The sequence below is a fragment of the Coptis chinensis genome, chromosome 7, assembly GCF_015680905.1.
Source record: "Coptis chinensis isolate HL-2020 chromosome 7, ASM1568090v1, whole genome shotgun sequence".
NCBI classification, from domain to species: domain Eukaryota; kingdom Viridiplantae; phylum Streptophyta; class Magnoliopsida; order Ranunculales; family Ranunculaceae; genus Coptis; species Coptis chinensis.
Window position 1 is genome coordinate 582,145 of NC_141462.1, and position 12,817 is coordinate 594,961.

At 37.4% G+C, this 12,817-nt stretch overlaps 1 protein-coding gene across 1 annotated transcript; it reads right to left on the bottom strand.

The window, feature by feature from the left end:
• Positions 1-5,574: 5,574 nt before the first annotated feature.
• Positions 5,575-12,347, bottom strand: TGA10 (bZIP transcription factor family protein). The gene is given in 12 exon segments (XM_086571831.1): positions 5,575-6,309; positions 8,169-8,408; positions 9,686-9,745; positions 9,747-9,958; positions 10,074-10,146; positions 10,254-10,331; positions 10,442-10,501; positions 10,631-10,699; positions 10,852-10,974; positions 11,076-11,164; positions 11,817-11,926; positions 12,074-12,347. Coding segments are annotated over 12 exon segments (1,404 nt in total). The 5' UTR covers positions 12,214-12,347; the 3' UTR covers positions 5,575-6,159.
• Between the last annotated feature and the right edge of the window lie 470 nt (positions 12,348-12,817).

Below are 12,817 nucleotides of genomic sequence, written 5' to 3' on the forward strand. Positions count from 1 at the left end.
GTATCATTCCTTTTCTAACTCCCCATAATTATGGTCGGGTCCTTCATTGGAAGAAGATTGTCATTATGGTTACATGAATTTTATTTGAATATAGTTTTTTTTGTCATTTTGTAAGATGATTGTCATTGATGTAATTTTGATAGCCCAGGTCACCTCTAGTTTGTGCTATTTGTTGTATTGGTGGCCGACTTGTTGATTCAAGATAAACTTTAATAGAACCAGTCTTACTTGATCGATCACAAATGCATTTATGCGAAGAACCCAACTAATAAAGAGGTAGAAGATAAAAATACTAACTAAGAAAGCCCAACTCATAATTTACAATGGAAAGCAAAGATTCAAGTTTAATAACTCAAAATCTTACAAAATCCAATAACCCCCACCCTATCAGATTTCAACAAATAACCAAAAAGTCCAGCTTCATTCTTTATCAATCATGTTTCGAGCGTGTCTTCTCAATTCGATTTTACAAGTTTGGAAAGAAATACGGATGGAGATGAGGAAAAATAGAAGGGGGCTGATTGCGATTTGGGAAAGTTAAGTCACAGTTTCACTTTGTAAAAAAATAAGGCTTGCCACGTCCTTTGGTAGAATTTGCTGGTGCACGTTCTTAGTGTGTATAGTATTACTCATAGTACCAGTGTGACACCAACTAAAACTCAGGCAAAAGACTAAAAAAAAGGCATGTTCTAGCTTGGATGGTCTATAGATGTTTTCCTCTAGCAATTTGATGCAATATAAGGTTGCCTATATGCGTGTGGCTACAGGAGTGCCTGTAGGAATGTTCTAGCTTGGAGGGTCGGTTGTTTTAGTTGCAAGCTATAGGCGTGTGCTTATAGGGGTCTTTGTTATTTGTTATCTTATTTTGGTGGTTTGTGCATTAGGTGGTTTCTATTTTCGACTTTCTCTGTTATGGTATTGAGTCTTAGTTTTTAGTAAACTGTAGCCTATAAAAGGCATCGAGTGAATGAGAGAAAGCAGTTTTTGATTTCAATAAAGTTTATTATTCAGAGTAGAGGTTCTTTATTCTTTTGTTGCGAGTGTTGAGCACTATTTAATCCTATCGCCTTGCATAATCTGGTATCGGAGCCATAAGATTTTCTGACATCATGCCTCGAGCAAGACGTGTAGCAGCAGGTCAGAGGATGGATCCCTTAGAAGATGTGTATGAGCAAGATCGTGTGGCCGATCTCCAACGGCAGGTTGATACGCTCACCGCCCAATTGGCAACTCTCCAGCAGTAGCTTGAGCGCCGTCGTCGTTCTCCTTCCCCAGACTCGGAGGAAGAAGATAGCGGTGAGAGGATGTTAATCCTTTTGTTCCTATAGTTCGCCAAGCAAACCATGACAATAGGCGCTGGGAATCTGGTATCAAAGTAGAAATTCCTGAGTTTCAGGGTAATCTGCAACCAGATGAACTTATTGATTGGATTTGTACTGTGGACGAGATTCTTGAGTTCAAAGAGACGGTACCTAAGAACAAACGGGTTCCCCGGTGGTCACAAGATTTCGGGGAAGGGCTTCAGCATGGTATCCACTAGAAGCAGCCAAGGTAAGAACAAAATTGCATCTTGGGATAAATTAAAAAAACATATGTAAGCGACTTTCTTACCCTATAACTATAAGCGTGATCTGTACAATCGCCTCCAGAGTCTTCGACAAGGGTCTCGGTCCATTGATGATTATACACAGGAATTTAATCAGTTGGTGGTGTGTGCTGATTTAATGGAGGGCGATGAACAACTAGTTCACCGTTATATGGGAGGGTTGCGTCAGAATTTTCAAGACACACTGAACTTTCGACAAGGGTCTCGATCCATTGATGATTATACACAGGAGTTTAATAAGTTGGTGGTGTGTGCTGATTTAATGGAGGGCGATGAACAACTGGTTCACCATTATATGGGAGGGTTGCGTCAAAATTTTCAAGACACACTGAACCTGTTCGATCCATGCTCTGTGTCTGAAGCTCATCAGCGTGCTTTGTGCCTTGAGAAACAATTCTCATGAAGGAGTGGACTTACTACTCTAGTTACAAATTCTCGGCCTATTGTTGGGACGCCAAATAGATTTCCAACTCTGCAAGGTGGGGGTCAGCGATTCAAGGATACTACATGCTTCAGCTGTGGAGAAAAGGGTCATATCGCCTCTACTTGTAAAAATAAGAGTTTGTTTGTGGACAATGATGAGCCAAACTAATGCCTAGTTGCATGATTTTGATAATCCGTCGTTTGATGTGGGTGAAGATGAGTAGCAGGAGGAGATCGTTCATAGTGATCAGGGTGAATTGCTAGTGGTTCGTCGAGTCTATTTTACTCCAAAGGATGAAAGTGGTAATGGCTAGTTACGCAACAACATCTTTCACTCTAGTTGCACTATAGGTGGTAAGGTTTGTTGTCTTGTCATTGATTCGGGAAGTTGTGAGAACGTAGTCTCTGAGGATGCTGTTTGGAAACTGAAACTTCCTACCGAAAAACACCCCAAACCATATACTTTGTCCTGGTTGAGTAAAACTACTGAGGTAACTGTTTCCAAGCGTTGCCTAGTTTCTTTTTCTATTGGTGCTAAATACAAGGACAAAGTGTGGTGTGAAGTGGTGCCAATGGATGCATGTCATCTTTTGTTGGGTAGGCCATGGCAGTTTGATCGAGGGGCGGTGCACGGTGCATGATGGTCGTCTTAATACGTATACCTTTGTGGTTGAATCTATTCGAATTGTGCTGATGCCTAGTCTGGAAGTGGTGCCCACAAAGAGTACAAGTAATAGTGATTCGACTACCTTGTTATCTAAGCGTCATTTTGAAAATACGATGGTGGAGTCGGGTGTGGTGTATTTACTTTTGGGACAATCGAAGGGGCTTGCTAGTGACATTCCTGAGTGTGCCAAAGGGGTGTTAGATGACTTTAGTGATGTGTTCCCTATTGATTTGCCGCAGGCGCTACCACCTTTATGCGATATCGAGCATCACATTGATCTTGTACCGGGGTCTAGTCTTCCTAACCGTCATCATTATCGGATGAGCCCAAAGGAACATGATGAACTCAAGCAACAGGTGGAGGATTTACTGTCCAAGGGGCATATTAGGGAGAGCCTTAGCCCTTATGCGGTCCCAACTCTGTTAACGCCAAAAAAAGACGGCACTTGGCGTATGTGTGTAGGCAGTCAGGCGATTAACAAGATCACGATTAAGTACAGTTTTCCAATACCTCGCCTGGATGATTTGTTAGACCAGCTTCATGGAGTAGCGGTGTTCACTAAGTTGGATTTAAAGAGTGATTACTATCAGATACGGATTAGGGATGAGTGGAAGACGACATTCAAGACTCGTGAGGGTTTGTTTGAATGGTTGGTTATGCCTTTTGGGCTTTCTAATGCACCTAGCACCTTTATGCGGGTGATGAATCACGTGTTGAAACCTTTCATTGGTCGTTGTGTCATTGTTTACTTCGACGATATCCTGATTTACAGCCGTGACTTAGAGACACACTTGTAGCAATTGCGTGATGTTTTATCGGTTTTGCACATGGCACAGAAATTGTGGAGCCGAATTGGAATAGTGATGTTGATGTTACTAATGTTGTTGACGAACCCTCTCTCTCATCACCAACAGTTCTCATATCCAATCCTCCTCAAACTGATATTTCTAAGGTAAGTAGAGAACGTATGATTAATACTAACAATATTTTCGAGTCTATTGATAACAATAGATATCAGCTACCACCACGGAGTAATCGTGGAGTACCAGCGGAGAAATTTTCACCGAAACTTATAAAGAAACCTGTAAAGAAATCCACTTATCCGATTGCTCATTATGTGTCATCTTCTAAAGTCTTTGTCAACAATATGTCTACAATGCATATTCCCAGTAAAGTAAGTGAGGCATTGTTGGATGCGAAATGGGATGCAGCTATGGAAGAAGAAATGATAGCGCTTTAGAAGAATAAGACGTGGGAACTAGTATCACTACTAGAAGGGAAGAAAATTGTTGGTTGTAGGTGGGTGTACACCATTAAACAAAAGCTAGATGGTTCGATCGATAGGTACAAAGCAAGACTTGTAGCTCGAGGGTTTACTCAGACGTATGGTGTTGATTATGCGCGAAAACCTTTGCTCCTATGGCGAAAATCAATACTATACGAGTTCTGTTATCATTGGCTGCCAATCTTGAGTGGCATTTACAGCAGTATGATGTGAAGAATGCTTTTCTTCATGGATATCTAAAAGAAGAGGTATATATGTCATTACCACCAGGATATGATGCTCCTCATAATTCTGGTAGTATGATGTGTAGATTGAAGAAGGCCTTATATGGTTTGAAGCAGTCTCTGCGAACCTGGTTTGGTAGATTTTGATTTGCTATGAAAAAGTACGAGTACTCGCAGAGCGATGCAGATCACACTTTGTTTTTGAAGAAAGTGGGTGATAAAATTACAACTCTTATTATATATGTGGATGATATAATAGTGACAGGGAATGATCTCATAGAGATGAGTAAATTGAAGGCTTATCTGTCTTCTGAGTTCGACATGAAGGATTTGGGTGAATTAAAGTACTTCTTAGGTATTGAGGTTAACCGTTCCAACCAAGGTATCTTTTTATCACGCACAACGTAAATATGTGCTCAACTTACTAGAAGAGACGGGAATGCTTGGCTGTGAGCCAATCAAGTCCCCTATGGAGCAGAATCACGGCTTGGAGGAATGTCCTGACCAAACTCTAGCTAACAAAGGGCGATACCAAAGGTTAGTTGGACGCTTGATTTATTTGTCCCATACCAGACCGGGTATTGCATATGTCGTAAGTGTGGTAAGCAGATTCATGCACAATCCGAGTAAGCAACATATGGATGCAGTTATTCGGATCTTGAGGTATTTGAAGTTAGCACCAGGACATGGTCTTTTGTTTTCAAAACATGGCAATACAAATACTCTTGGGTACTCATACTCAGATTGGGCTAGCAAAGGAGATAGAAGATCAAGATTGGGTTATTTTACATACGTTTGTTGGAGGTAATCTTGTTACTTGGAAGAGCAAGAAACAAAAGGATGTTTCTTTGTCTAGTGCAGAGGCCGAGTATCAAGCAATGGTGAAAGGCATTTGTGAATTACTCTAATTAAAAAGGCTTATGGCGGAGTTGGGTTTCTCTTATGGAGAGCCTATAAAGTTGTTTTGTGCGTGATAACCAGTCTGCAATTAAGATTGCAGAAAACCCAATACAACATGATCGAACAAAGCATGTGGAAATAGACCGGAACTTTATCTATGAGAAGTTGGAGAACAAGAAAATTACAGTGTCATTTGTTAATACTAAAGGTCAGCTTGCTAATATATTAATTAACAAAAGCTCTCTCGAACACATCATTTGCTGATTCCCTTGTCAAGTTGGGCATATATGATATATATGCTCCACCTTGAGGGGGAGTGTTGAATACTATGGGAATATATTAGCATAGTCTAGATATAGGTTAAATCGGTAAGATATTATCTCTAGGATTTAGGTATAATTCTCTGACCTATCTTTCCATATTTATGTACTCAGTCACTCCTATTTAAACATTAGCTTTTCTGAATATAAAAACTTACTATCACTGAATATATATTCAATCTTTTCCATCTACTCTTAATTCTAGAAATTTTATGCCAAAAGGGCCGAGTATAAGATACCTTAGAGTTAATGAAATAACTGAGATGCGACATTAAATTTACACGCCATGAATTCGTGTAACTTGACGTACTCCGGCGGCGTAGATAGTATGTTTCCTGTCATTCAACATGCATCTTCGTGCAATGCACCAAACAGCCACATGGAGCTGAGACTTGAACACTCGTCGATCTTCTTCTGTCCTTCGCTCTAGTGTTCATCTTCTTGTTTTCCTAATATATAATCGATCTTCATCTTTTATCTCCTTTACTGATTGGGAGAGGTTGCTAAACAACCAAAATCTATAAACCAAAGGAAACAAGAGTGGTAGAAGGGTCCAAGGGTATATCTGCTAGTGTATCTATATCACTGTACGTCTATACATATCTATGCAAAAGAGTCCAAGGGATCTCTAACTGGAGAGCTCTTAATACTAAGTGGAAAATGAAAAGTCAGAGAGAGATGAAAGGAAGAAAGAAAATAAATAAATAAGAAGGTGATACTTTTATTTTACGTAATTAGTCTTGTCTAGGTCGTGATAGCCAAAGGGAGCTGAGTGCCCGAAGCCTATGGAAGTACTCGGCCATTGCAAGGAAACATCTCGCAGCTTGACGAGTAGTTAGGATTTGGTGAAGCCTGTGAAGTGTCTGGTGCCTCAGATTATCTGCCTGTAAGATCAAATACAACTTCTCAATATTATTTACATAATTTACATTCGTGAGTATACATGCATGTATGCATGAGCATGAATCAATTCAATCTTGTTTCAATTTATCAAATGAACAAATTTGACAAACATAAGCATCTAAGTATACATCTGTGTATTTATATCTTCTGATACCTTGCATGAATGGACAGATGAAACAAGAAACTTTGTAGTGCACACTTCTTACGGGGTATATAAGCATTTAATTTGGGTCATGGGGAAGGGAATCTTGGTGTTTCTCTTTAAAGAAAAAACACAGCTAAATCCAAATTATTCTTGACGTACCCCCAAGTGGGAGGGAAAAACAGAGATCACTATATAATATTTTAATGCCAGAGAAAAGAATAAAAATGTTTAACCTTTATAGATTCTCGAGACAAAAAACTATTTTTAATTATTACTTCACGAAATTCGCTTTTTGGATTGATAATACGAAAAAGCTATAGGAAAAAGAAACAGAATGAAGAGCATGACACTATAAATGGTAAATATCAAAAATATCAGAATTATTGGTTTCAATCTATCAGGATCTTCCGGTTTGCTTAAATGATGTTTCATTCCTCACGACAAAATTTGTTTTAGAATATATTCCCTATGGGACCAATAACTTGTCACCCAGTTGTGATCCATCATTTTCATTATTTTGAACAACATTTTTGGTTACAAAGTCTAAGAAAAATGGATTTTATTCACATCCCGTGACTTTGGGACATAATTACATACAAACAGTAAAATATCCGTGGGCCAATTTTTCAAGTCACCCACCCTTTATATGTGATTCTATTGACCTACTCATTTTCCATTTTTCTTTTTCATGATTTGTTGTTCAACAACCAAAACAAATATCTAATTATATAGCTACATTAGATACAAAAAAAAATTGTTAGGAAAATTATTAATTATAATCATAAATAACTATGTACTTTTGTTTAATAAAGTAGTTAAGTCTACTTCATATAAACCATATTTATTTGCATAAATAATATTTGACTTTTATATAGTTTGCAATTTTTAACTCGTCGATATCTAACTAGTCCAACACGCGGATCTGTTTTTTAAAATGGATTGACTTTTCTTGTGGCCGTATGCCTTCACTACATTTCTTGTTTGCGCGCATGTTTTATGTTGTCTAAAGAAGGATTATCACGGCCATTCGATCAGCTAATCATTATTTCGTAGTCAATAATTGACTTAATTATGATAATCACAATATCTACTAGATCACATTTTTAGTATTGTCAAAAGATTATGCTGGATGGTCTGGAAAAAGTCCAAATGAGAAACGGTTGGCATAACGCCATCAAGTCTATGGTTTTGACTAAGACATGAGGGAGTGGGTGGTGGGTACTTGGAGGCATCAGATCTGATTCCCTGTTACTCGGTTTTTAGATCACATCATTTAGTTATGTAGACATCGATTTCTACTATTAAAATTAGATTAAGTGTGATCCTCAACTTCAACCCGTTGACTTGATTACTTCCCTCATGTGTGCTTGTGGCTTGTGCCCATGTTTGGAATCGAGAGGTACGTACAAATTGCAAAGTGCTGGGTATGATTCAGGATTGGATCAAAGGTGTAAAAGCAGCAAATCATACCAATCTATTATCTGGGGAAAACATGCATCGATAAATGATTCAATGGGCCCAAAAGTGTATCCTATGCTTAAGGTGGTGGCTTGGGAGTCAAAGCTAAGTAATGGTTTGGTGGGTCATACATCCATTCTCATAGACTAGTGATTAAATTTGCGAATTCAATCACAATCATCGGTTATCGACATCAAAGACATCACAATATGTGTTGAAAAGTGAAGGGTTCCATACCTGTCTAACGAAACCTTCTAAAGTAGAAAGCTTGTTCATAGCAATGGCCATCTGGCCCATATAATTACCCATGTTAGAAGGGTAGCTTAATGCATCAGAAGCAATGGTATCCGAGAGAGACTGATAGAGTGCATCAAGTCCCTGGTTTAGAGCCTCCTCAGCCTCTTGCGTTGATTGCTGAAGTGCACAGATGCCCAAGATTTGTTGTTCTGTCAACGGCTCGATATGATTCAAAATTATCTACACAAATTAACGAAGTAGAATTTTAGTTCATAAGTATATATTACTTTCAGAAAAAAAATAATTAAATAAATAAAGGGAACTACCATAAACCATATGTCCATACTTCCATGAATGAGAATGCCATTATTTATTTTCTAGACAACAAAGAGAAGGAATGAAGAAAAAAACAAAACAACTGTTGTCATCAGAGAGGAGAGAGAGAAAGAGAACAAAGCTTGCACGGCTCTCACCCCCATCTTCTCTCTCTCACACAAACACACATACTAGTGCACCAAAACCATATAACCAAACATCTTTATAGCACGGATGGAAATAGCACCATATTCACACCTTATAATAGGAAACACTTCATATTAGCTTATGTCATTCTTTGATATAGTTAACAGAACTCAACAATTGACCCTACAAGCTAACTCCCATGCAGAAAAAAACGTATTCATTCCTACTCCCCCCCATATTAATATCTTCTTCGTTTATACTTCACAAACATATATACATGTGTTTATAATAAGATGAAATGCTTTTGGCGGATTATTTAGTGCATCAAATAAATGGTTTGTGAATTTATAATTATTGGATAATCTTATCTCGTAATTACCCTGATCATGAGAAATATCAAGCCAACAACGAATCTCTATATGATTAATTAGTACTAAGTACTAACTCCAGTCTACCCTAACTAATCTTTATATGATTCTCTATCATATTTATATTCTTTTTTGACAAAAATTCATTATTGAGGAGGATAAGAATGAGAGGGTGTATTTAAGATTCTAATGCAGGTTGGGGTCAGCCATAACCCCCTACTCTCTTTCAAAAAAAAAAAAATTTTTTGACAAAAATAAAAAAGGAAAGATGAAAATCCATCTAGATTTTGCAATGTTCTTCATAGAAGAACCCTAAAAGAAATTAATTAATGTTCCCTTATGTTAATAAAATTTGAGTTCTAGTGCAACTCACACATTCTGATTACAGGTCGACCAAAGATTTTTGTGTTCATTCAGTGGCATATTACTGCATAGTATTTAGCTAGTATTGTTGGCTTACTTGAATATATAGTTCTCTAGTTTTTCTAAACTTACTATCTCTAGTTTTGTACAAGTATTAAGTAATAATGCTAATTTTATGCACTTACATATATGTACCGATTCTGCCAAACTTTCTATGACAGTAGAAAGTGATGATTCTCATGCTCTGGATATATGGGATCAAATAAACCTAATTTTATTACTAATGACAACTTTTCATGGAAACATGAACCACCATGGACGCACCTTGATCATCTCGGAAGGCCTGAATCCGCCCATCCAAAGAAAGCAACGTTCCGCGGGAGTCCTTCCATGTGCCGGATACAAGATGAAACACGTCGGATTTCACAACCATACTCTTGAGACCTATCATTTCATCATAATGTGCTAGGCAATTATCCACAAAGAGTCGGAGTTCATTTTCCGGTAAATGCTCTTGCACTGCTGCTTGGAGCTCACACATCAGCCTATGGTGCTCCTCAAGCCATCTTGCGTATTCCATGTCAAAAAGTGTTGATTCTGAATAATTTCAAACCAACACAAATTCGGTCGAATCATTTTTTGTATTATTTTTATTAAACAATTGAGATGAAAAGCAGCAACGTGAGAAATGAGGTTTGTGCTTAGGAAATGCCTGAGCTGAGATTGTTGATACCAACAGGAAGACCTTGGTCAGCTATAAGCGCACCTCCACCATAGAAGACACCCTAATCACCAAAAAAATTCAAGATAAGAACGCAAAAGGTAGCTAGATCAACTTTGAACACTTTTTAGATGAGTATGATATGTAGAAGCTTTTTTCAAGGAGACTTACTTGAGCCCTAGCCCTTTGAAGCTCTTGCTCAAGCTGAGTTAGCTTGATTCTACTTGACTCTAATTGCTGAACGTAGGCCTGTTAACAAGATGCTGTATTATTAGTTGTAATGATCCACAACAGACGGATCAGATGAAATGGAAAAAAAGTGAATGTACATGGTACGGTCCTATTTTATCATCCATGACCTTTTTTCTGAGTCTGCTTTTTCTTGCTGCTTCTCTATTCTGGGCAAGCCTTCTCAATGTCTGCTCAATTGTAAAAATGAAACCACGGACATGAAGGATAAGAAAGTACAGAATTGAAAAGAAAAAGTAATCAGTTTGAAATAAGAGTAAGTATCTATTGAGAGATTGTAGCTGCATTAAATGACTTACCTTTGGGTCTGGTGTTTTTGGTCCCTCATGTTCTGAACTAGATGTTGGACCCTTTCGATTTCCTTCACGCTGTGACAACCATTGCAAAAATCATAACAAATATTATGTAGAAAGAGAGATTCTCATCTACCTATTATATGCTCAAAATCAATTTTATATATATTATTAACTAATCTAAAATTTGTAAATGATCCGTATACTACTCTTAATTATTATCGCACCTTGACAACTTTTGTTGGTTCAGGTCCAGATGCAGCTTCATTTCTTTGGTTGGCCAACTCCATTGATGTCTCTGATGGTCTTTTTGAACCACTACTCGATGGAGAAACAAAACTTGCACTTTCCTACTCGATCATAACAAATATTCGCATTGCAAATTATTGAAAAATTTCTCAGAAGTTGAAAAATAATTAATAATTATTCAGCTTCAACTTCCCATCCATACCTTTGTTGATGGCTCCACATGCATAGGTTGAGACGGGAAAATGTTCAAAGTAGGTCTGATCCCTGAGCTTTCTGCATACATGATGTTTTCTGTTAAAACCATTAAATTAAAACGTGCAACTGATCAAGGTTACATACTAAATAAGTACTAACAACCACATATATGAAAGAAGTCTGAGATGAGAAGGAAAGCATCTTGATTTTCCAGGACAAAATCATTACAAAAGAACCCATGTAAGAGAAGTATGATTTTGAAGAGGACTGTAGGGATTCGGTCATGCAATTGTAAACTCTGCAAATCCAAACAGAAAGAAGGAAAGTAAAAGCAAAACTGATACCCTCTTTGTACCTTTTTCAGTACCATCAAGGCATCAAGGCATTTGCAAGGAACTGATGATCAGTTCGTTTGTTACATGTCACGTTCTATAGTAACAAAAAGAAAATGGGAATTGAACATAAAACAAAAAGAGAAAATAAAACACTCTTTAGTAAAAGATCATATATATATCATTCAGACACGTACAAGTACAATAGGATTTGGTCTGTTAAACCATACTTCCATCATGACCAAATCAAAAAGGAATCTCACTTACCCATCTCCTCTAAAAGCTAAATAAACAAGCTTTCTATGACAAATATATATGAGAGAGAGAAGAATCATAAAGTACCTTTTTTTCCAATTTTTTTTTTTTAAATCAAACAAGCTTAGCTTATTATCTCAAAGAAAGAGAGAGTGACTCACGTCTTTGATCTTGAACTGATGATGGATGATTGTCTTGTGATTGAAGATAGAGAAAAAGAGCTTGATCTAGTTCACCCAAGTCATAAGCACCACTAGGATCTTTACTTGTGCTGACACAAACAAGAAAAATAAGAAAATAAGTCTCTTTTGAACCATTTTTTTCCTAAGAACAAAAAACCAACTTTTTCAACATTTCCAGCTGATTTACTAAACATGAAGAAAATGATATGTTCTCTTTTAGCTTTCAAACATATTACATGAAGTTTCCAGGAATAGAAGCTGATGACTGCATCATTCCGAATGAAATCTGTTGTGGTTGCTGTTGATGATGGTGTTGTGCTACTTGAACTTGATTGATGCTGCTGTTGTTGTTGTTGCTGTTGTTATTTTCTTCCATGATAGAAAAACTCCAACAAGCTTTCTTATTTGAAAAGCTCTTGAACACCCCATTAATGGTGAAACCACCTTCTGTTTTCTTGCATGTTTGTTTCTCTAGCTAGCTACACATATAAAGAAGATAAAGAGTATATATATAAAGTCGGTTACGATGAGTTGTTGAAGGGAGTTTTGCTTAATAAGAGAAGTGTAGTGAGTAATTGTGAATTGAATGCAAATAAGATACAAAAGACAAAATCTTCTCTAACTCTCTGTTTGGTGACTTTCCCTGAGAACCAAAAAAAAATTCAGATAAAGCGGTTTAAGGTCTTTGGAAGAGAAAGGTGGCTAAGTATGTTTGTGTTTTCTATCTCTGAACCGTTCCACTTGGACAAAAACAGCCGAAGACTTGATAATACCACTGCAGAAAAAACATTGAAACTACTTCCCTCTTGGGGCCTTTGTTTATCTCTTGGTCCATATGACCAAATTGTCCTCGGAGCTACCGTCATTTTTGTGAATATATTTTCCTCATTTGAAAAATAAATTTAATTTGCTCCTTAATCCCGTAGGAGAATAGTACACGCCCAATTTATATATTAGAGTGTATTCCGCCACTAAATGAA